This window comes from Clytia hemisphaerica, unplaced genomic scaffold (assembly GCF_902728285.1).
Source record: "Clytia hemisphaerica strain Z4C2 unplaced genomic scaffold, Clytia hemisphaerica genome assembly, whole genome shotgun sequence".
Lineage (NCBI taxonomy): Eukaryota > Metazoa > Cnidaria > Hydrozoa > Leptothecata > Clytiidae > Clytia > Clytia hemisphaerica.
This window is the reverse complement of record NW_027103434.1, coordinates 77,074-102,020: the sequence shown is the minus strand read 5'-3', so window position 1 is coordinate 102,020 and position 24,947 is coordinate 77,074. Positions and strand designations below refer to the sequence as shown.

Genomic DNA, 24,947 nt, shown 5'->3' with positions numbered 1-24,947 from the left:
TGCTTCATAATAAAATTGTTTCTTTAAACTTATGCTGTTCATTTTTAGAAATGAAAAATAGGGACGGTTCACTCTTCATCCTTGAAAGATAATCTGGAGATATTTTTTATGAAGAGAAGGAGTATAAAACGATAAAAAGGTTTTCTCGTTTGTGGTTTAAAAGAGCCGGGGTATCTCGGGGTCTTTTGTCTTTATCATAAAGTATGAAAATGTTATCAAAAGGTATGGAGTTAGATAGCTTACAAAATTCAAACACTTATTTCGATGGTCGCTTTTACTTTTCGATGGTCAGTTTTGTTTGTCGATGGTCAATTTTATAAGTCAATGGTCGATAAATAGGATCGGTCGAAGGGGAAGTCAATGATCGAGAAAGGAGTCGATGATTGAAAAAAGGAAAAAAAAGAGTCATTGATCGAAATAAAACAATGCTGTCGCAAAAGAACTCAATGGTCGAGGTAGTCAACGATCGATCGACCTGCCCGCACGACTTGCCCGCGCGATATGCCCGCTCGACATGCCCGCGCGGGTAAGACACGCGACAGGCGGAATTGGGCGCGCGAACTTTTTCTATCAAAGTCAGTAAATTATACAGAAGGCGATATTCGGTAATTAAATCGGGTCTTGGTTTTTGACATCTTGCTCACATGTTGTGGTTTGTTTTTGGAAGGAAGGAAGGGGAAATCAGGCAAGAAAATCCAGTTGTTTGTTGTGGAGGAGGGACAAGAAAGAAGTAATGGATGAAGACAAAGGGAGTACGTCAAAAGATGAGCTATCCTGCTCCTACTATATTCAAAGATCTATGGCCCTATTACAGAGGGCAACAATTGAAGCAAATAAAGATAAAGAAGGTAACACCAACTTATTTTAAAAGGGAATAAGATAATTTTTTATATTTAGCTAGCTCAGAGATACCTTTTATGGCTGTTTATGGTCCTTAGAAACACCTCCAGAATTCTTTGACCCTGGCTGTAAGTGAAAAAATTGAATTTTTCAAAAAATTGGAAAGGCTGTTCAATATTGTTACAATTTTGTCGGGAACAGGACAAATTTTTGGGTGGGAAGCCTGTGGAAAAATTTGAAAATAGAAAACCCCCCTATTAAAGGGGGGGGTTTCAGGGGGTAACCGATTCCGCAACTCTGCCAATTTTTTCTCCAATTTCCGTCAAACCGTCTTAAATTGAACCAAAATTCCGTCACCGAAAATTGCTTTGAAATTCAATTTTTTTGTCGAAAATTCCGCAAATTTTGAATATCTTTTACCAATTCCGAAATTCCGCAAATTTTTTTGCTAAATTCCGTTTTTCCGCACTAAAATTGTCTAATTTTCCGTCTCCGTCAGAGAACACAGTTTCCTTAATTCCGTCTAAATCTTCCCCAAATTCCGCCACTCCGTCCGAAAAAAGGGCAGATTCCGCTCCTCCGCCAACAGTGAAACCCCCCCCCCCATTAAAGTGTGATGAAACTATACTTTTTTTAAACTGGACCCCTTGAGGTAGAGGCCAGTATGGATTTCGTGTAGCTAACGCCAAAGATCTTCAGCGTACAACTGAAAGGTTTTTGGCGAAAGGAGAAAGTTTTTCAAAATTTTCAAAATATTGAATGAAAAATGAAAAAAAAAAAATTGATTGAGAGAAAAAATGGAGAATTTCTCTAGGGCGGCAAAGACCATTGAGTTTAAAGCCCGAAGGGCTAGAGTTCAATCTCTAACCTTTCTCAGGCAAGAAAAAGTGAAGCCTTAAAAAAATGCGCCACATTTTTGACGACATATTGAATCTAGCAATCCTTTGTTTAAGATTGATATTTTTTTCGAAACTTTGCGCTAAGTTTTAGTTTCAATCTGTCATTTGTGTAAAAAACCAGGCGAACCGCTCAAGGCCGCGCAACTTTGGTAGGATTTGTTGGCTTCAAATCCTACCAAGGAGATTGACTTCTAGCCCTTCGGGCTTTTACTTCATTGGCAAAGACCGACCGACCGACCGACCGACCGACCGATCAACCTACTCACTTTTTCGACCCAACGAGGACACGAAATGAAGATATTTGTGATTGCCGCCTAGTGAGGAAATCAACAACTGCTACCTACAACAACCTTTAGAATGTTTGAAATCTGTGTATTACGTATTACAGATGTAGTATTATTGAAACTGTTTAAAATCATTTCAATTGACTGAAAATAAGTATGCATGTCTTCCCAGAGATTGTTGGCTTCAGAATAAATATTTTTATTTGTTTTTTTTATATTGTATGGAGGAAACCCTAACTTGAATTTTGGTATAGAAAACTTTAAAATAAAAAAAAACTGAAAGATTTTTGACCTACCCAAAATATCCAAATCTGTTAAAAACAGGGAGCAAAATTTTCGTTTTATTCATCACTTTTTCAACAGTTGAATGGCATTTGGAATTAACTTTTTTGTTCAATTGCAGCTTTAAAATGGCTTATCTAAGATTGCTAAAGCTTTAAGTTAAGGAACTAAAGATTTCCATGCAAATATGAAAAGTCTTGTCAAATAGCTTGAAACCCGAAAATCATCGAATTTTCAAATCTCAAAATACTACTATTATTGACACTTCGACTGCCTGAGTTTAGTTTTACCTCTTCTATGGATTATTTCATATCCCATCCTCGTTTGTACATTTTTTTGTATTTAAACAATTTGTTAACATTTTCAGATTAGAAATTTTCATTTCAATGTTTTTAAACTGATGATGGTGGTCGAATGACACCGAAACGTCTTCAATAAATTTTGATTTTATGAAAATGAAATGAAGTCGCTTCTGTATTTGAAATTTTTATTGAACTCATTCAGGAGAATCAATTTGATTATATCCCATTGTATTTTCAGACTCGTAGAAAATTAGCAGATCAATATTTTGTCAAAATACACAAAAAAAGCCACTTTATCAAATGACTTCTGATATTAGTGATGATCATACATTCAAATTTTGATCTTTGATTTTAATTGATTTTGATATTTTGGGTAGGTCAAAATTTTCAGTTTTTTATCATAAATTTTGATCGACCTAATGTTTTATATACCAAGTTATATGAAGTTAGGCTTTCCTCTATACTGTATAATAAAAAAGAAATTGTATAAAAATACTCATCCTTTAAAAAGCCCACAATCTCTCGAAGAAATGGTATACACGTTTTTTCTTTTATTAGAACCCAGTTTATAAGAACATTGAGGCTGAAATTTGTCGAAAAATTAAGAACATCGTAAGAACATGCTCAGCCTCAATTTGGGAAAAAATGACAAGAACTACAATTTTTCCCTCTTTTCAAGCAGTTTTAAACAAACTTAGGAATGGATTTTCTAAATCGAGAGTCAAATATTGTCAAAATTTTACCAATTTTAAGTGCTCTTTATTTTGCATGATATTGTTGATTTAGAGTAGTCGGAAAATTTAAGAACGCATCTAAGAACATTTCAGGCTGAAAATTGCTAAAAGTAAAAAAATAAGCACATCCAGGCTCAGCTAAATTTTAGGTGTTCTAGTAAAAAAAAACGTGTACTTATTTTTGGCGCACCCAGTATTTTCAAGTATTCTTAAGTTTTTAAGGTATGCCTGGGGCTTATTGGGATTGGCAGGGTGGCCCTGTATGAAGAGAACACAAAAAAAACAATTACTCATTTCCACAGAAAGTTTCTTAATTATTTTTATTTGGCATGAATATATGTTTTTTTTATAAGCAAGTGTCTGTCCCTTGATCAGGCTCAGATATGCTTAAGACCTTAACGAATATGCTTGCTATGCTTACGAGTCATTAATTTTCTAACATCATATATAATTTAATCTAAGGTGAGCTAAGGTTTGGGAAACAGTAGTGCAGGGCTGAGTCTCAGTCTGAGATTTTGCCGAAAAGTATAAACTTTGAAACTCTTTTTTAAACACAACATGATGTAATAAGTACATCAAATCTATAAATTATATGAAAAAAAGTTATACAAGGGTGGTTAAGTTTGAGATATTCCCAGTTTAGACTCCATTAGCAACTATATTTCAGGCTTGCTAATTATGCTTAAAATCTGAGCCTTCATATGCCTATACAAAAGATGTAAATTAGATTCTACTCTTAATTTAACTAGGTCTAGTGCTTTCTTTCTGAAAATTGGAGTGTATTTCTTCGATTAGACTAATATTTTGTTATGCTTCGACAGAAAATCTCCTATTTTGATTTGTGTGTTTCACTCACCCTTTCTCAAAAATAAAAGGTTATCAAAGGTGCATTGAACTTTTTTTCTTGGGAAGCCCCTGTTTGAATGTTAGCCAAAGTTTCATCAAAAAAAAATTTAGGTATAAATTTCGAAAACTGGGATAAAAACTGATATCTAATTCAAATACCAAAATTTCAGTCACTTTCAAGTTTTCCTAGAAAATCGTAATAAAACACTTTCCACGCACAATTCAGATTTCTGTAATTTGAAACTTTTCATAACTGGAACATTTTTTTTTACCCAATCAATAGTGGACCCCCCAAAAATTTGGGGTACCTTAAAATAAAAAATGTCCCTAATTTACAAATTTAGGGGGTACCTGATTTGTTTGGGTTCACACCTCATTTTTCTTACTTTCTAATATGTAACCATATTACTGTTTTCAGGAACTTCTTCTCAAAGTACCACAAACAGAAGTAACCCAAGCCAAAGCCCTTTTGTCCAACAAGCAGTAACTTCTTCTTCTCAAAGTACCACAAACAGAAATAACCCAAGCCAAAGCCCTTTTGTCCAACAAGCAGTAACTTCTTCTTCTCAAAGTACCACAAACAGAAGTAACCCAAGCCAAAGCCCTTTTGTCCAACAAGCAGTAACTTCTTCTTCTCAAAGTACCACAAACAGAAGTAACCCAGGCCAAAGCCCTTTTGTCCGACAGCTGGATTTACCATCGATGATGGAATTCAGACGACAATTTCCTGGTCTGTCAAAACCAAAATCAGGAAAAGAAATGCAAAAAAAGTTTTTGCCAAAAAGATCAAAACCTTATGAGAGATTTGTTCCCAAAAAGGCAAAGCCGGCATCACCTTGGTCGCACAACTTTGTCTGTTTGGCAAGCACTAATTCACCAACTACTCCAAATGCAGAAGACCTGACAGAATTAAACTTAGCAGGATTAGGCAAGAAAAGGGTCGTTTTCACTGACAAGAATGGTGATCATGAGCATGTGAGATATATCCTTGAAGAGCATTATCCAAAGTTAGTGTTGTTCAATTTTTAAATAAGATAAATCAAAGATGCTAAAGTCTATTTCAAATTAGTTCATCACTGATTGAATCTAAAAAAACACCAAAAAACAGCCTTTTTTACAGTCAACTAGCTAAGGACTTCATGCAATATCTTTTGACCGAACAAATATTTTTGAAAGGTTTTTTCACAGTAATGATGCTCTAAGATTCTAGAATCATCCCTGTAAAATTGTCATTATAGCACAATTCTACCAGGAGTTGATTTTTTTCCTTTTTCATTGTTCATCTTCATTTTTAAAACTTTTTTCGAATCTATCACAATTATCTTTTCAACAAGCATAGAATTGCTATCTAGTTCAAAGTATATCAAAAGTTATGAGCATTTCAAATTTTACTGACAGCTAATTTGAAATGAACTTCAAAATGCACTAGACTCTATTTGTGTGATTACTTTCTCACTGTTCCTTGTTAAACCAACAAGTCTAGCGTGAGAAAATCTTTTTCTTTTCAGCCTGAAATCTCAAGATGGAGCATTTATGTTATCAAAAGCAGTTGTTGGGGGAGTGGGTGAGCGGCCGCTTACACCGCTTTTAGCATTATCATCCGGCTACACTGTTTTGCAGATTAAGGAGGAGGCAAAAACATCGCTTGTCTATGTAATTCCATTGAATTCTGATCTTGACAAAACCCCACTAGATGTCAATAATTTTCAAAACCATGATGTGCAATTAGTCAAATGCCACACCTGTCAAAAAGAAGTTCCACTTATTTCTTTTCAAAACCATAAAAGCAACTGCAAAACAACTGGTACAATTTTATTCTATATATTATTTACCAATTAAAAGTATTATTTTCTTTCACTTGCCTTCTATATCTGTTGCTCTTGCCTTAATTCTTTTTATGGTAGAGTTTAAAAACATGGGTAATAGGTCCTAATTCTCACAAGACCAGACTTACTACAGTATAGTAGTGAAACAAAAAGATCTCTTTACCAACACTATAAATAGATGGGTTTTACAGGGAACATGTTAGCAGAACTTTTTGTATTTGTTGTCTAGATAAATCATTCTCTCAAAAAAGGCTGTGATGTGATATACTTTTTGACCTTGGTTTTAGAATTTGAAGAAAACAAAGAAGAATCCGTTGCTGACACAATCCAAAAATTACAAATTTTATTCCCCCAACATGATAAGGAATATTTAAACACAGTATTTTCTGGGTCCATACATATCAATGAAGCTGTTGAGAAAATATTAAAGGAAATGAACAATTTGGTGAGTCATTTTTTAAAAGGGTTGTAATGTAATCATTAAATCGATTTGATTGGGCCCCATAGTGTCCTGGGTCAGCTCCCCCCAGGAAAAATTTATTCCCAGATTTGTGGGTGCAATGTGAAACGTTCGCTATTTAAGCAGGGGAGGGGTCTGCGTCCATACTCTCAGGTCTTTAATAGACGGATGTAATTTGAGTATTGATATCAGATATGGGACTGACCAGGGTTACAAATTAGTGGGCAAAAAATTTCAGATTTTGAGAACATCATAAGAATATTTTGAGCCAGAAAATTTTGAAAAATCAAGCACAATTGAGCTTAAGCCAAAATAAACTGGTTCCTATTTTAAAAAGTGTGTATATTTGAAAAAGCTAATCAAGATTAAGAATTTTACAAAAGTTACGGCCAAGGGCAGAATAGGCCGGAAATTTTCGTCGTTTGATATATAACAGTCGATAGTGCGTTACGACGCGCTGGTCTCAACTTCAATATATTATCTACCGGGTGACCCACGAAAAAAAACAACCAGGGTTTCAGTGAAAAGTACCCTTGATATGATATTAATATTATCAAAAATTACTTTTTCATCGTAAATAGATACATTAACTTAAATTTTGAGCTGTCAATTTTTTTATTTCTGACAAGTAGTCCTCCAGATATAGAGGTTTGAAAGTCACTTAAAAAGTTATCAAAAAACGTAATAAAAACAGGGCTTCAAATTTGACCATTTTTAACAAAGAAAATAAACATTTTATGACAATGACTTTTGTTGCCGAATTAGTAATTTTATTGCTTCTTTTTTATAAACAATTTTCAAAAAAGGTTTATAGGGTGAAAAACCAAAGAACAATTTTAGAAAAAAATTCAGCAATTTTAGAAAAAAAAATTTCAAAGAAAGAGTTACAAAATGCTTATTTAGATACCCAGTTTTTGACGTTTTTTGATGATTTTTTAAAGTGATTTTTAACTTCAAACCTCCATATCTCGAAAACTCCTTGTCAAAAGTAAAGAGGTGGTGGCTCAAAATATAAGTTTGAGTATCCTCTTTGGGATGAAAAATTTTTCAACAAAATAATATCATATCAAGCGTACTTTGCACCGAAACCCTGGTACTTTTTCGTGGATCACCCGGTAGATAATTTGTAGACCCAATTGTAAAATTTATAAGCTAATCTTAATGAAATTTTCAGCCAAATCAGACCATTTTTATGTCTCCAGGCTGACCCCAAAGTTTTTTGCAACACTTTGGTGAAAACTCGTCCCCAGGCCCAGAAATCAAATGTTTAGAAATAAAATGAAGAAATTACCACCAAGTATTCACCCAAGGAATAAGCACAGGAAAAAATCGTTAAATCACACTTGTGTGAAAACTGATTTCCCACAGTGGGATTCGGTTCGTTTTTCACACGGGTGTGAAAAGGTAAATGACACCCTTAATGTTTCCACCATATTGAATTGAGTATCAGACTAAAACACCTCAAATTTAAGAAGAATTAAGTCAGATTGTCATTGCAGATTGAGCGTTTAGTTTGATAATTAATTCGACATGAGACAAACACATTGGGTGTTAATTACCTTTTCCCACCCGTGTGAAAAACGAACCGAATCACACTGTGGGAGATCAGTTTTCACACGAGTGTGATTTGACGATTTTTTCCTGTGAAGTGTGCCAAATTTCAGCCAAATCTGACCATCTTTAAGTCTCCACACGAAAGTTAAAATTTGGCTTTATTATTTATTATGATCAATGTAATCTTGAATGAATTTCTGATCAGATGCCAAATTTTCAGGTCTCTATCTGATCTGGAAGTCAAGTTATGGGGCTCCAAAGTTGAGTGTTAAAAATGGATATTTTTGAACATTCTGATCTAAATTCAGGGTTAAAACCAGTTTTTTGTGTGTTAACCTTAGAGACATTATATTCTTAAGAGAAATTACTCAAAAGTATGTATAAATGTTTAAAAACAAGAAAAAACTCAAATTTTCCATCAAACTTCTCATCACGAATTTGTTTAAATTAGCCACAAATGTCAAAATATCTCTCTGCTAATTGTCACATATCAAACCATATGAAAACTACAGACACTAACCATTCTAGAAATGCTGGAATTTTGGTGTGACGCTTAGCGGTTTAGAAGTTTAAATTTTAAAAATTGAAGTCTACAATATGTCTAACTCATGTAATGTGACCCTACAGCTTTTTGAAAGCCTTTACAATACAAAAAGTGTAAGAAGTGTCTTGTTCCTCTCCTTCTCCTTTTTCCAAAGTTTTTCCATTTGGGCCCAGTGTGCACCAGGCTCTCCTAAAGTATTTGGGACAAATACAGACAGACATACAGACATTTCCAGATTCCTAGCTCAACTTCTGTACATTTCGGATTTTAAGAAAATCCCTCATGGTGTTCTAGTTGAGATTTTGGTACTGACTCTGGAAGTCAGTTTATAATTTTGTGTTTTTCTTCTCTACAGGAACACGGTAACAAAAACCTTCTCGAGGAAACAGATATTCCTGGAGGTAATAATATATTTTTTATATTTCAGATGGGCCCAAAATAACAAAACTTAAAATTTTATATGTGGTCAAGAAAACCTAAAATAATGATATTCCCAAAATTTTCATCATCGTAATCGGGAAAGATGAACGGATGAGTTCGATGTTAAAATACTAAATTTTGTGTATATTTACGTAGCTTCACCTCTAGCTCCTGGGACGGGGATGATGGAGCGTGGGTTACTAAAATCCTCAGAGATATGTTGAGATATTTTGAAAACCCGTCTCAGAATAATGAAAGTCTTGTAATTAATTAAAATTTTTGTTCCTATCAATTTAAGTAAAAAACTCTCTGCCCTCTAAAAGAGGTTAACTCTTCTAGGTGGGTTCCAATCTCAGGAATCTATTATATAACTAAATTACATCAAGTAAGTTCGTTTAAAATTTAAAATGGTTTTTAAAGTGCGCAAATTCAAATAAAAAAGATGCAATTCTTTAACCCTATTAGCCCCAAGCTTTTTTTGCTTCTGTAGCCCCAAGGGGAGGGTAGAATCTACCACGCTCAATATTTTTTGATTCAGAAGTGCTATGATCATAAAAATTGGTACAGATTTTCTCTATCATGAATGGAAATTCATAGAAGAAAAAAATTAATTACATCATCCAAAGTATGATGACGTCATCACAAAATTTCCACCTGTCGCAAAATAGGGTAAAAAGTATGGTTTACAAAAAACAACCTCACGGTCGAACGGAAAAAGATATTTAGGATCTGTTTTCAGATTCTGAAAGGTAAAAGATTGCTTTTTAACACAATTGCCGGTTTTTATTTCTGAGCAAGATTTACTGTTAAATAAAAATCTATGCTGAAAATGAGTAAAATTTCCGAAAACTAATGACATCATCATTTATAAATTTTTTTTCTAAAATTTCTAGAATTAAATTGTCAATATCTATCATCTCTGAACATTTGAATTTGATTGGATAGATAGATTCTACCCTCTCCCCTTGGGTAAATAGGGTTAAAGACCGTTGTTATAGTACGTTCACTCTAACTTGGATAATCGTTAACAACTTCTAAGTACAAACCTTTTCTTTTCATCATAAAAAACAACGAAAATAAAGTGTTTTGTAAAAAAGACATCCAAGTGAACGCACTATAAGGACTGGCTGAAACCGTTTTATATTCAATGTTGCTGACAATAAAAAATAAGCAGTGGCACGAAGGTTTTAACTTGTTGTTCTAACATCTTAACTTTTTACACGTTTAGGTTCTGGTAATAATGATCTCGTTGAAAGTGATAGCAGCAACAGTGACCATGACAGCCTACCAGATAGTGGTGTTGGTAAGAAAATAAAAGACCAAAAGTTGAAGTGGGAATCATTCAAAAGGAGGAACTTGAAAAAAGGGCATGTTCTCGTTAAAATAAACCGTGATACAATTCTTTTATCGACAATGACTTTGTTCAAGCGTGGAGATATCAAAAACATTTCTATTCCACCAGAAGTTAAATTTCAAAATGAAGATGGCATCGACGCTACCGGCCCGAGAAAGGAGTACTTTTTTCATACGATTAAATCTTTTCTCAGCGGAGAAAAAAACATTGTGTTGTTTGAAGGCCGTGAAGACCGTAAAGTTCCAGTACATGACACTGATCTGTTGGCTTCAGATTTCTTTTATTATGCTGGGAAATTTGTGGCAATGGCTTTCTTCCATGGGGAAATTGGAATATGGAGTATTTCGCCTTGCATTCAAGAATACATCTTGTCTGGATCCAAAACAGCAGCAATTGCACTTGTAGAAGCGAAAGATGTGGCTGACTCGGAAACCCAATCTATTTTGGAAAGTGTAAGTTCCAGTGATAGTTTTCCTTTTTTTATTTTTGGGTTCTCCTTGGACTGTACAATTCAATATTACTTTTTTAATACATAGCTGCATCCCCTAGCTTTTAAGGGTTCGGGATTTCTAAATTTTGGAACTAAGAGGCCGTTTATATGGATCGATCTCGGAGCGGTTAGACTAGAGTCTTCTTTTGGCTGAACTTTGCTTTTTGATGATTTTGATGACGCTGAGTTCAGTAATGTAGACTAGGAGCAATTGGCATTTCTAACGCAAAGAAAATTTAAAGTGCACCGCTATCGATTCCAATTTCCATACCAAGCGATTTTCTCAATTGCGGTGCAGGAACTTCAAGATTTTATTTTTTCCTGTGAAAGGCCTGGATCGATTGATGGATTTTGCCAACAAGCCGAACAAGCTAGAGCAAAAAGCTGTCAATATACACTGGGCCAATTAATCGCGTCATCCAGTCTATCAAAAAGCCTTAAGTGACCTACGGGCTACGGAGCCGTTTGAGTTTGGCTTTTCGGAATCCAATCTCGGTTCGGTGCAAATGACCGTGATCAGTACAGCCTCAGAGGGAAACCCGAAACGCAGTTTCGCGTATGAGATTGCTAAAATGAACTCAGTACGCTCCCGAACCGAGATGCATGTAAACAGGCTCAGAAAAGATTTATCGAGATGAGCATTTAGAGCTGTTTAGAGGCAATAGGCATTGAGAGTTTTTTATTTGATAGGGAGGTTACTGATTTATTTTTGTGCATTTGTTTTCGAAATTAGTATGTCCTATCAATACACGAGTTTTGTCCAAGCATTGCAACTGTCATGGCGGTGCGAAGACCTCTTATTTTGAAGAATAATCATTATTGGTATCTCTTAATTTTGATGCTTTTAACCCAAAACTTTAGGATCCTTAAGTTGAAATCCTGAATCCTAAAGTTCAGTCTTACCAATAATGTAGCAAGAATTTAATTTAATCACTTCAATTTTTTTCAGATAAAGAAAGCTTGCACGGAAGAAGACTTTGCTGATCTTAATGGGGAAGATGGTATTTCATCACTGCTAAATGCTGCTGGTTTTGTCAATAAAATGTTGGGTACAAAAACCAAGGATCAAGCGTACCAGGAAATTTTGTTCTATGAGGTGATAACCAAAAGACGCGAAGAACTAGACGATTTCAGGAGAGGAATGAACGAAGACTTTCAACTTGTTAATTTCGTCTACAAAAACAGATCTCTCCAGTCAAAGCTTTTTCCGAAACTCAAAGATTTTTGTTTTTCTAAGGAACAAATCATAAATTGTTTGTCTACACCCCCTAACTTGACGGAGAAACAAATTACTGCATTTAACTATTTGAAGAAATTTTTGGAGGAAGACCTTAGTACGTATAATTCACTCACCTTAAAGTTAGAACTTTTCACGTTTACTAACATTCACACAGAGGCCCAAAATTACATTTGGCCTTGCCGTATTTCCTCCAATAAATGCCGCCTTATCTCAATTCGCAAAAAGAGTGCTTTACAGTACAATAAAAATTTGATTACTGCAGTGACGTAGAAAAAAATCATGTTGTGAAAATAATTCAATGAAATGGGCTAATTATAGTATATGATGGCTCCTAGAATGGAGGTGGCCCCTAGAACGGAGGTCGTCAATTGAACTAGGTTTCTGACCTGTACTCTCGGGTGGCTAATAAACGTACCCCCCCCCCCCGCTAATTAATTTTTCGAAAATTTTGCACCCAAGGCATTCTTATTCCAACGCCCCCCCCCGCTAATTAATTTTTGGAAAACCACCAAATAATCTAGAAGTCGAAATCTCAAAAATACCACTAAAATGGCTAGTTTGACGTGGAAAATCATCAGAAAATCAATAGATTTTTGCTGAATCAGCAGAAACGGCAAAAATACCTAATTCAGTGTAGAAAATAAAAGATGAATAACTTCAAACTCGTATTACTTCGAATTGACTTGAGCTTTCGTCATAAAGTTTTGACATCATACTCCATAGCTGAATTCCATAAATATTTTGGAGAAATAAATTCTTTAGATATAATATTGATAATGACGTCACTGTGTAAAGAATCGGTTTTATTAAATTTCAGAACATCATACAGAAAAAAATTGACAACTTTCATTGCAATCAGCTATTACATTTTTCAGCCAATGAGAAAATGTCAATAGTATCTGTTTTTTACTTCTCTTTAGTCAATAAGCTCCTTTCAACAAAACCTCCATTCAAGGTGCAACAAACCTCCATTCTAACAACCATTAGTATATTAGTAAAAATTAATTTATGCTTGTCATATTCGAAATCACAATTCAAAAATATGGTGAAATTTTCATTTCGATATCTACTCTTAGGTGCCAAATAAACGCCCCCCACCCCCGCTTGTTAATTTTTCGATTTTTTTCGATTAAATTTTGGCCTCCGTTTTAGGGAGGGGCCATATACTGTACTTACTTACTCTACATCACAACAGATCCGTTAATTTTTCCTCATACGTTACTACCCCCGATAGAACACCCAGATTTCATAGCGAGAACCGCCTCTATCGAGTTCGTAGAAAAGGTAAAAACTTCAGAAATTCGAACTCATGAAAATTATATAAGTGCTGCGGTGCGGTGCTTATGAGGGGAAATACGGCATTTTAAATCGATACCTTTTGTTTTAAAGAAGTAATTTCTGAAATCTGCCCGAAGTTTGTTTTCAATCCTAGTAAGTTTCCAATAAGTACTGCTACCAGGAAAGGACATGATCATTTTTTTCATTTACTTTTTCCTCAGATAATGACGACCTGGTTAAGAAGTTCCTGTTATTCGTTACGGGATATATTATTTTGCCAGCAAAAATTAACGTGAAATTTTTTACTGAAGGAAGAAAAAAGTATTATCCAGATCCTGACACATGCTTTAACTCTCTCACATTGCCCTTGGATTACGAAGATTTGAAAGATTTCAAAAAACGAATGGACACTGTCCTTGATGTACAGGCGAGTGGCTATGGGAGATGGTAATGGTTATGTTGGTTATTGATGAAGACAGATGGACAAGAGGCTGTCACCCTTTTTGATTTTGTTGCTTTTCTTTTGTTTAACCAACGAACGGATTTTATCCTCGGTTTTTTAATCTTCTTTTTAAAGAGAAGTATCAGGGAAAATGTCGAAGCATGTATTCGCCTGTCGTTTTTGTTATTGGTTTTATTTTTATTTTGAATACCTTATCGGGGAAAAAAAATGTCAAAAATATTGTCACCAAGCAGGGCTCAAATCGGTCGGGGAAAATTTTCGTCACTTTCGTCCGACATTTTTTTCCCCGATAAGGTATAGACCATTTAAAAGAGATGCCTGCTCTAGGAAAAAAGAGGTGTCTTCATGTAGAAAAAATTATTTTTATGCTATAGGCTTTACAAGGATGAATGAGAGGGGTCTGAAACAGTGAGCTTACATATTTTTACGAAATTTTTTATTTAGATTAAACTTTTACTTGTGAGAGGGGGGTCTATAACTGTGAGCTTACATGTTTTTTGAATGGTCAAATTATGAAAAACGAAATTTTTTATTTAGATTAAACTTTTACTTGTGAGATATTTTAACAAACATATTTATATTATTTTGATAGTTGATATTTAATTTTGAAAAATTTACGACACTTTTTTTTCCTCTCGGAAATGCCCTAAAATACCAGATAAGAAGATATATAGTTGAGTTTATAATTGGGAATCTTTGAGCCAATTTTCATCGACCTATAAAAATAGTCCTGTGTGCTAATTTGTAACTTAGAGGTACTTTTCTGGGGGAAGAAACTTTCGTGAAAGTGTTGTTCTCGCAAAATATTTGCCTTATTGGTATATATTTTCTAGTGTTTCAAATTTTCGCGGGTACTTAATTCGCGAGTTTTCAGGATAGATTTCTTGAAATTCAATACTGTTTTAATAAGGGCCCTGACCATAGTGATTTTTTCACATTTACAATGTATATACAATATGTGAATTTCTGCTTGATGAAGCCAATAAAACTATAACATGTTACACATTTTCTGTTAGGTCAAATATTCTTCCGTCTTAAAATTTAAGAACCACAACGAAATATATCTTCAGCTTTGAGGAGCTAAGTAACAGCGAAGAAGTTCCCTTTGAAACTTGAATAAGGGGTAATAAACGTTTAATCAACGTTACTTAGTGGTTCATGGTGAGTTTCTTATCGTTAAAATCCTAATAACTCATCGGGTAATTGATCAAAATGCAGTCTAATGATGAACCCTTTTGTTGGATATGGCCAGGAACAAGAAACAAACGTATTTCAAGAAAATTTCAAAACTAATATTTTCTTTATGGTCAGAGCCCTTATTAAGAATACCTCATTGGAAGAAAAGTTTTCTCATATTTTTTTGCAGTTTTTCATTGTTTAGGCCCCAAATGGTGTGTTTTCAACATTTTCACCCCGAATTTGAACCTTGAAACACATAGTCCGCCAAAATTAATTTTGTTGTTGACCCGCCAAATTAAATTCCCTCTGAAAAAACTTTTTGAGCCATCCGCCAAATTTTTCTTCCAACAACGTACAAAATCGCAAGATTAAATATATGGGAAAAATTTTCAAAATGTGCCGAAAATTTCAAAATTCCTAAAATAAAATAAAAAGGCAATCGAATTTTTGAAGGTTTTAAGTGATATTTCTTGACTGTAAAATAGATTTATACCATTGTACGTTGTGTTTCACGCAAAATTAGTCATTTTCTTGCTTTATTGCAAATACCCAATTTAGTGAATCGCGAAATTTAATACACGTGAAACACCTTACCCTAAGGTAGAATGAGAAAATTCTGCTGTGAACGCCAAAATAACTCGAGAATCTGAGAATCTACAGGAAGGAAAATAACTCGAAAATTTAAAAGAAACGAAACCGAGTTAAAAAACGAGAAATGATTCGAAAATTTAAATGAGTTAAGATACCATCAGAGATAACTCGAGATTTTAAAGTCACGGGAAAAAACGACCTACAAGATTGAGAATGACGTCATATAGAAGGTACAAAATGACGTCAACATTTCCGAAAAATGACGTCATAACTCGGTTTTTTCGTAACTCGGTTTTTTTAACTCGAGAAAAATAACTTTGGATTTCCGAGCCTCTTTGCTATTATCATTAACTCATTTATTACAACTCGGTATCTATTTTGCTGACCAGAAAGGCTATCTTTTGAGGGGGACTTTTGCGTCTCTAAAATATTTTTTGAAGTGCGTAGTGTCGTCACAAAAAAACTCGGAAGTGCGCAGTGTCTTGTGAGCCTTCTGGGCCATGACCCTAGACAGTTCTAGTTCACAAATTTTATAAGACCTGGAAGTGCGAAAATTAATTAGCGGGGGGACGTCTATTAGAGAACAGAGAGTAGACAAGTAATTCCAGATTTTAGGAACAGCTCAAGAACATTTGATAGCCAACCCTAAGGCTCGCCACGCTCTTCCAGCTCACAAATTTTATAAGAAATTGACTGGACTAACAAACAAACAAACAAACAATATGCTCTTCTGAAATTTAGACATTTCTTGTGGACCTTGCGTCAAAATTCTTTTGCTGTTGTTGTTTTTTTGTTTTTTGAAAGCAAAAGTCGAAAAGTTCAAAGTTTAACTCTGGCTAAGCTAGGAGAATAGTTCAGCATAAAAATTTAGAGGTTCATAGGGAATAAAGTCTGAAGCCATCTGTTTATCCCTTTTAAAGCTTTTTTGTGGTAATGAAAGCGTCTAGTTACAACTGGGTGCATTAAAAATATTACTCTACTAATGTCCTTGCATACTCTAACGCGTTACAATAAATATCCACACCAAAATTTTCGGAACGTCCTAATACATCGAAGTTTCTCACCAATTCATCGGTTTGGTCCACATTAAGGACATGATTGAGCGGATTAGGGTGAACTTCGACTGAATTTTCTTCTAAAGGTAGAAAGTTTTCATAATCTATCCCGAAATCTGGTCCAACGTCTATGTTTTCTTGTTCTACTTCATAATTTAGCTGCCCTAATATCCATAACTGATTCGGCGACTTATTTCTAGAGCTAGATAACGAATGGTTGTCCCATCCATTTCGAAACACATGAAGGTGTTCATTGATTCGGGGTATAAAGACCAAGTGTAAAACTTGAAGATGTAAATCGTCTGAAATATCCAATAAATCAAATGTTTCAAGGTAATGAAAAAACGGCGTAATAGGTTGACAGGCAAGCGCTGAATACGTCACGCCAGAGACGTTCTATTCTCTGGTTGTGACATGATTTACCAGCAATGAAACTTCTTCTGTCAGGACCTCTTAATGGATGTGCTAGCATATATCTTGCAACGTCAACATTTTCCACACCCTGATCCGCACGCACACGTGATGGTAGCCCGAAAGTTGCTACTGCCTCCTGAAATAGCAAATTTACTGTAGCAGCTAAGTTGTTTTCACTACAATGTAAATACATGATTTTACGAGAATATCCATCAATTCCTCCGTGGATGACTAGTCCCCATCTGATTAACTTGTGGTTCCCATCTATGTGCCAGAGAGCTAACGCTCCTGGCACACTATAAACACGTCGATGTATCAAACGGCGATGAATAGATCTGTTTAAAATACCTTCAGGATCAGTTCGCCACATTGAAGATCTCACTCTCTCCCACGTGACCCGTATGTCCATGGATGCGAGAAACCCTTTCATATTCCTTATCCCGGTGCTAGGAAAGCTTAAGGTGATTTCACGCACAATTGAATCTAAGTTTTCATCTGAAATGTCTGTATATCTCTTGAAATCTTCGTCAATATTGAATTCTCTCATCCTACGCCGGATCGTTTGTGCATTGACACAAAATATCCTTGCAATGTCAGCATATGTGAAATCGTACGTCAGTAAAAATAGTAATTGTTCCCTCGAAATCATTATCTTTGGCCGTCCAACACGGCCTGTGTGCTCTACATCAGGTGTACTGCAATCAGCATTTTGTTGTGAGATAGTGTTATGAAGCATTGTCCATGCTGACGTTAAACATTCACCTATTATGGGGTTTATTTCGTATATGGTGCTTCCTTGATCAACACATACAATAAGTTCCACGAGTTGGTTTGCAAAATAGTCGAGATTGTTGACTTCTTCCTCAATAGAGTTATGTATTCGATTAGTACTTTCAATAATGAAATCAAAAAACTGCTCTCTAGGAGAACGATCCATCCTTGAGCATTTTGTTGGAGGGAGAGAACTTTTTCTAAAAAACACAAAATATTTCTTAATTTAATTTAATTCAACAAATTTTGCAGACCAGAAACTCCAACTACCGAAACTCAGACCGCGGGTCAAAGACAGGCGCGAACGACCTGACCGTGCGGTATGCCCGTGCGGGCATGTCGTGCGGTCATGTCGATCGGTCGATAGATGCCACAGATCATTTTTTCTAACCTTAATAAAATTTGTTCAGCCATTGTCTTTACTATTGACCGCATTGCTTTTTTTCGATCAATGATTCTTTTTTCGATCAATGACTTCTTTTTCGATCATTGACTTCCCCTTCGACCGATCCTATTTATCGACCATTGACTTATAGAATTTGACCATCGACAAATAAAACTGACCATCGAAAAGTAAAAGTGACCATCGAAATAAGTGTTTGAATTTTGTAAGCTATCTAACTCCATAAAAAGGGACTGAAAAATTACCCTCACTGATCTGACCCGTACGTCAGTTAGGTACAGTTGCAAGGAAAATTTAGTTGAGTTAGCAAGCTATCGCAAAGTTCCCTACTGACATAATCGTTCCGCCTTTCATTTCTCACAATTTTTCTGAAAAAGCAAATCAGACATGATCCGCAACCTCCTCTAAGCCAAACAAATCCAAAATGTGAAATATATCTACTTTGCGAGCGTTTTTCTACAAGATCTTGTATTAAAGGGAATAGCGCTATACTTATAGTAGGGGTCGGAGTTGCTGGTAATTCCATGGTATACTCTGAAATACATGCTGATGTCAGCCCGAAAGCTGATTGGCTTAACCGACAGTTATACGTGGTTTGAGAGTATAGCTAAAACTTTGTTATGTTTTCAACAGTAAACGAAAGTGAATGAAGACAAAATGTGAACAAAAAGATTGCAAAGAAGTTTTCGAATAAATTCACAATAGAATGTCTTCATTTAAAATCAACATAAAAGGGGTTGCGGAACGACCTTCCGTTTTCGCAAAGCGAAGAAATTTCGACACTAACAAATTATTTTTATAAGTCAAACTTTTATTGATAATGTTTTCCCACTCAACTCTTTTTTTTTTATAAGAATTTTATAAGAACAATAAGAGGCTCAAAAATTAAATAGGCCGGGTTTTGAGCAATTCAAAAACAATTTCAGGCTCAAAGTGCAAAAAAGGACAGCCAAACCTTTAAAAAAATTTACTGGTTCTTATAAAAAATAGTGCAAGTGACAAAAAAGAACACACATGTTTCTTGTGCAATGGCTGAATGACCAACAACAAAGATATTACATTAGGCTTTAGGCTGGTAGTTTATCAGAATAAATTGAAAGACTTTTATCCCATCTTTTAGTGAGTTTTTGAAACAATTACTTAGCTCTCTATAAAACTTTTACAAAGACAAATTTATCAACAATTCAAAAATTATATTATACATTTCCCTTTAAAATTTAAAAGAGAATAGTGCGTAGTTTGAAAGATGATCTTGAGCTTTTCAACCATTAGAACCTAGTATACAATCTCTCTAAATGTGCTACCTCTTTATGATATCATTCACTTCAAATGTAGTATCAATTTTCCGAAAAGGAACCAGCATCCTAGCAATAATTTCCAGTAACTTATCAAGAATAGTGAGATTTTTTGCGTGATGAAATTTGGTCTTTTTGTGAGTCTATTTTTGCGATATTGTGTGTTCGGCAAAAAGATGTTCCCAATGTTTCATTTATAAAATCAATCCAAACCAGTCCAAACTAATTTTTTCTAGAACCTTGCCTTGCAGAATAAAATTCAAAAACTTCTATAATTCATATAAGTACATAAAGTAATGCCATTACTATTTATTAGGCGGTAATATAATAACAAGCGTTATCTACAATTTCACGTCAAAGAGTTTATGAAAATATAAGTTGATTTGCCAGTAAAAAACACTTTTTTGTGAAAGATATCTTGTTTGAAAATATATTCGAGCTAGCATCAAAAGTAACATATACCATAGGTACTTTTATCATTTAAGTTGTCTTTTGGGCTAAAGTCATCAATCATGCTTTTGTTATCACTTTATCGTACAAATATAAATCGGCATTATTCTGATTGATGATGATCAAGCTCCAATGTTAAACAAAAATCTCTCGAGAGTCAGCAAGAAAGCGATTGGAATCAACAATCAATCAAGCCAAATCAAAATGATTCCATTATTATCGAATAAATATTGAAGAAATCTTCAATGATGAAAATAGCAACTAGTAATTATCATTTTGATTCTGTTTTCCAGTACAGTCTTCTCTTTTGTCTCGTAAACATTGCACGGAATAACATGGAACTGGCACAATTTATATTCAGCAGGACCATTTTATTATTCTCCATCAATCACAATCTGTTCATACAGTCATAATGCTATGTATATTTTGGTTTTATGCTGCTTCTTTGTTGTGTACGTTCACCCACCGAAACTCTGAAACACTGCTGATTCAGCCAGTCGGCCGATCGGTAAAAGTCACCCATCACATCAATCAAGGCAAGCTCCCCTTCACCTGAACCCTGAAGACAGAAGAGATGAAAATAATTATAGTTAGAGTAAAATGAAATAAGCACACACCCCATATGAATAAAAATAAGCCTGTGGAAAGAAAACATGGCCATGTGATATCCATGAAACACATGGCCGAGAAAAATACATTTTGTTTTGTGAGATGAAATCCAATTTATAAACAAAAAAGTCAACACAAAGAAAAAGTACTAATGTAACATTCCAAAGGTAGTTGAAACTATAAAGGTGAAAAAGAATGAAGATTTACCTTTCAATGGGCCATAATCAGTCCAAAAGTTAATGCATGCACCTCAAAAACCGAAAAAATTCGTTGGTTTTCAGGGCCATCTTTGTTGTTTTGAAAATGAAACGCAGAAAAAAAGACTGGGCCCAGACATCTGGAAGAAGCGGGAAAAAAGCAAAGAAGATAAAGCTTTGACACTCTTACTATTAATTGTACAAAAGTTGCAATTTTAATCAAAAGTCTTACTTTATAATACTTTTGATATCAATCATATTCTATTGCAATAAATATTTTTACAAAACAGATACTTTTAATAGTGCTACAGAAAATTGATCCCATCCAACACGAAGCAAAGTCGATATGTCACCCTACGATTTTTTTTGAAATTTTCGTACATATAACATATACAATTTTTTTACGCCACACGCCCAGATCTAGAGAAAGGATGCTACACTCCCTATTCGGGCGCTTCGCGCCCTCAAAACGGTCGTTCCGCAAATAGAAACACTCGATTTCATTCAAAAGAAAAAGACATTCTTTTTTTCTTTCAGTTTTATGTAAGTCTTTTTGTGTTGTTGTTGAACATTATAGTAAATCAACATAAAAGGGGTTGCAGAACGACCGTTCCGTTTTCGCAAAGCGAAGAAATTTCGACACTAACAAATTATTTTTATAAGTCAAACTTTTATTGATAATGTTTTCCAACTCAACTCTTTCTTTTTTATAAGAATTTTATAAGAACAATACGAGGCTCAAAAATTAAATACGCCGGGTTTTGAGCAATTCAAAAACAATTTCAGGCTCAAAGTGCAAAAAAGGACAGCCAAACCTTTAAAAAATTTACTGGTTCTTATAAAAAATAGTGCAAGTGACAAAAAAGAACACACATGTTTCTTGTGCAATGGCTGAATGACCAACAACAAAGATATTACATTAGGCTTTAGGCTGGTATTTTATCTGAATAAATTGAAAGACTTTTATCCTGTTTTATCCCATCTTTTTGTGAGTTTTTGAAACAATTACTTAGCTCTCTATAAAACTTTTAAAAAGACAAATTTATAAACAATTCAAAAATTATAATATACATTTCCCTTTAAAATTTAAAAGAAAATAGTGCGTAGTTTGATCTTGAGCTTTTCAGCCATTAGAACCTAGTATACAATCTCTCAAAATGTGCTACCTCCTTATGATATCATTCACTCCAAATGTAGTATCAATTTTCCGAAAAGGAATCAGCAGCCTAGCAATAATTTCCAGTAACTTATCAAGACTATGAGATTTTTTGCGTGATGAAATTTTGTCTTTTCATGAGTCTATTTTTGCGATATATACTGTATTGTGTGTTCGGCAAAAAGATGTTCCCAATGTTTTATTTATAAAATCAATCCAAACTAGTCCAAACTAATTTTTTCAAGAACCTTGCCTTGCAGAATAAAATTCAAAAACTTCTATAATTCATATAAGTTAAAGTAATGCCATTACTATTTATTAGGCGGTAATAATAACAAGCTTTATCTACAATCTCACGTCAAAGAGTTTATGAAAATATAAGTTGATTCGCCAGTAAAAAAAGCTTTTTTGTGAAAGATATCTTGTTTGAAAATATATTCGAGCTAGCATCAAAAGTAACATATAGGTACTTTTATCATTTAAGTTGTCTTTTCGGCTAAAGTCATCAATCATGCTTTTGTTATCACTTTATCGTACAAATATAAATCGGTATTATTCTAATTGATGATGATCAAGCTCCAATGTTAAACAAAAATCTTTTGAGAGTCAGCAAGCGATAATGGAATCAACAATCAATCAAGCCAAATCAAAATGATTCCATTTTATCGAAATATTGAAGAAATCTTCAATGACGAAAAAAGAAACTATTAATTATCATTTTGATTCTGCTTTCCAGTACAGTCTTCTCTTTTGTCTCGTAAACATTGCACGGAATAACATGGAACTGGCACAATTTATATTCAGCAGGACCATATTTTATTATTCTCCATCAATCACAATATCTGTTCATACTGTCATAATGCTATGTATATTTTGGTTTTATGCTGCTTCTTTGTTGTGCACGTTCACCCACCAAAACTCTGAAACACTGCTGATTCAGCCAGTCGGCCGATCGGGTAGTTAAAAGTCACCCATCACATCAATCAAGCTCCTTCACCTGAACCCTGAAGACAGAAGAGATGAAAATAATTATAGTTAGAGTAAAATGAAATAAACACACGACCCATATGAATAAAAATAAGCCTGTGGAAAGAAAACATGGCCATATGATATCCATGAAAAACACATGGCCGAGAAAAAAACATTTTGTTTTGTGAAATGAATTCCAATTTAATACAAAAAAGTACTAATGTAACATTCCAAAGGTAGTTGAAACTATAAAGGTGAAAAAAAAAATGAAGATTTACCTTTCAATGGGCCATAATCAGTCCAAAAGTTAATGCATGCACCTCAAAAACCGAAGAGATTCGTTGGTTTTCAGGGCCATCTTTGTTGTTTTGAAAATGAAACGCAGAAAAAAAGACTAGGCCCAGACATCTGGAAGAAGCGGGAAAAAAGCAAAGAAGATAAAGCTTTGACACTCTTACTATTAATTGTACAAAAGTTGCAATTTTAATCAAAAGTCTTACTTTATAATACTTTTGATATCAATCATATTCTATTGCAATAAATATTTTTACAAAACAGATACTTTTAATAGTGCTACAGAAAATTGATCCCATCCAACACGAAGCAAAGTCGATATGTCACCGGACGATTTTTTTTGAAAATTTCGTGCATATACAAATTTTTTACGCCACACGCCCAGATCTAGAGAAAGGATGCTACACTCCCTATTCGGGCGCTTCGCGCCCTCAAAACGGTCGTTCCGCAATTATATTCACTTTTTTGAATATATTTTTTGGAATAAAGTCACTTTTGGTTTTTGTTATGATCCAGCACTCCTAAATACTCCTCCGTATGGGTGTTTGTGCCAATGCTAGATCAGCATTTCATAAATATACCATGCGTCGTTCCCTTTAAAAAAAAACTTTGTCTTCACAGCTCGAATTTATTCGCGCTGTGATACTCACGGTACTAATTTGTTGGTGTTCGAATGTCCTACTCTGTACCACCACCACTGTGTATCTCACGTTTATCGTTTTGTAGAACAGGTACAACGAAGAGGAACGTCTAAAAACAACGTCATAAATGTCCATTCCTCAGGAACGACAAAATAAAGTAGAAATATCTCCATTCCTGAGAACGCTTTTTAAAAAACAACGTCATAAATGGATGGAATCCTCAAGGAATGCTAAAGTAGAATAAAATTTCAAAATCGCCATTCTCGAGGAACGTTCGAAGAACGCCGAGGAATAGTGAGGAATGAAGAAGTCCATGAAAGGAATGGTCTTACCTATAACAGTCCGGGATATGTTTCAAATTATTAGCTGAATGTTTCTGTCATCGGATTTCGGAATATCAATCAATAGCTGCGTCTTATTTTATTTATACATATACATATCGATTGCATTATATGTGATGAATGTGTGAGAATGTAGCATATAACAAAGTGCTAAAAGCCAGCTTTATAACAAAAGTTGAAAAGTTAAAAAGCTTTTTCTAATTGAACTTTGAACTTATAAGCTTCGGAAGAAGAACACATGGCCATTTTCTTTCAGCCGGGGCATGTATTTAGAACAGATTTAGTAAACATTTCATCTGATTTGCATTCCTAGTCACAAAATCATACTTTAATCAGATTAGATTTCGCGAGAAAAAAAATGGCGAAATTTTCTGGATCTAATTTCGCGAGTCAGGGCTTTGAAAAATTTCGCTGGATTTAATCTCGAGAATCAGCCTGAAAAAAGCTGAAAAATAGCCATTTTTTGCCAAAAGTGGGAACTTTGGACACGAGTTTTGATTTCGCGAAAATGGCGAAAATTCGTGAAATCGCGAAATTTAATCTCGCGAAAGTTAATCCGATTAAACGTGTGCGCTATATGAGCAATATTCTTGATATTGTCAAACAAGACAAGTCCAAATGTTGGGGGCGCACGGGCCAGGGTTCTGATTTTCAAAGTTCAGGGTAAAGATGTTTCAGTTTCAATACCGATTTTTCTTTTGTTTTTGAGCAATTAAGCCAAAATGTCCAAATTACCGAATTTTTGACGATTTCCATTACGGAACCA

General features: G+C 34.5%; 2 protein-coding genes and 1 long non-coding RNA gene across 3 annotated transcripts; 1 reads left to right on the top strand and 2 right to left on the bottom strand.

The window, feature by feature from the left end:
- The first annotated feature begins 272 nt into the window (after positions 1 to 272).
- On the top strand, positions 273 to 15,348 carry LOC136798108 (uncharacterized). The gene is made up of 8 exons (XM_067054694.1): positions 273 to 848; positions 4,606 to 5,194; positions 5,696 to 5,991; positions 6,301 to 6,458; positions 8,927 to 8,972; positions 10,220 to 10,797; positions 11,785 to 12,169; positions 13,575 to 15,348. The coding sequence occupies exons 1-8, from the start codon at positions 734 to 736 to the stop codon at positions 13,802 to 13,804; spliced, it is 2,397 nt and encodes a 798-aa protein (XP_066910795.1). The 5' UTR covers positions 273 to 733; the 3' UTR covers positions 13,805 to 15,348.
- A 1,621-nt stretch (positions 15,349 to 16,969) lies between these two features.
- Positions 16,970 to 18,031, bottom strand: LOC136798120 (uncharacterized). Its single transcript, XM_067054705.1, has one exon. It carries the CDS (start codon positions 17,990 to 17,992, stop codon positions 16,970 to 16,972), a length of 1,023 nt encoding a protein of 340 aa, XP_066910806.1. The 5' UTR covers positions 17,993 to 18,031.
- Positions 18,032 to 19,799: 1,768 nt separating this feature from the next.
- On the bottom strand, positions 19,800 to 21,263 carry LOC136798107 (uncharacterized). Its single transcript, XR_010845347.1, has 2 exons — positions 20,791 to 21,263; positions 19,800 to 20,533 (listed from the first exon to the last, which is right to left on the bottom strand). It is a non-coding gene; the product is annotated as an uncharacterized lncRNA (long non-coding RNA).
- Positions 21,264 to 24,947: the final 3,684 nt, after the last annotated feature.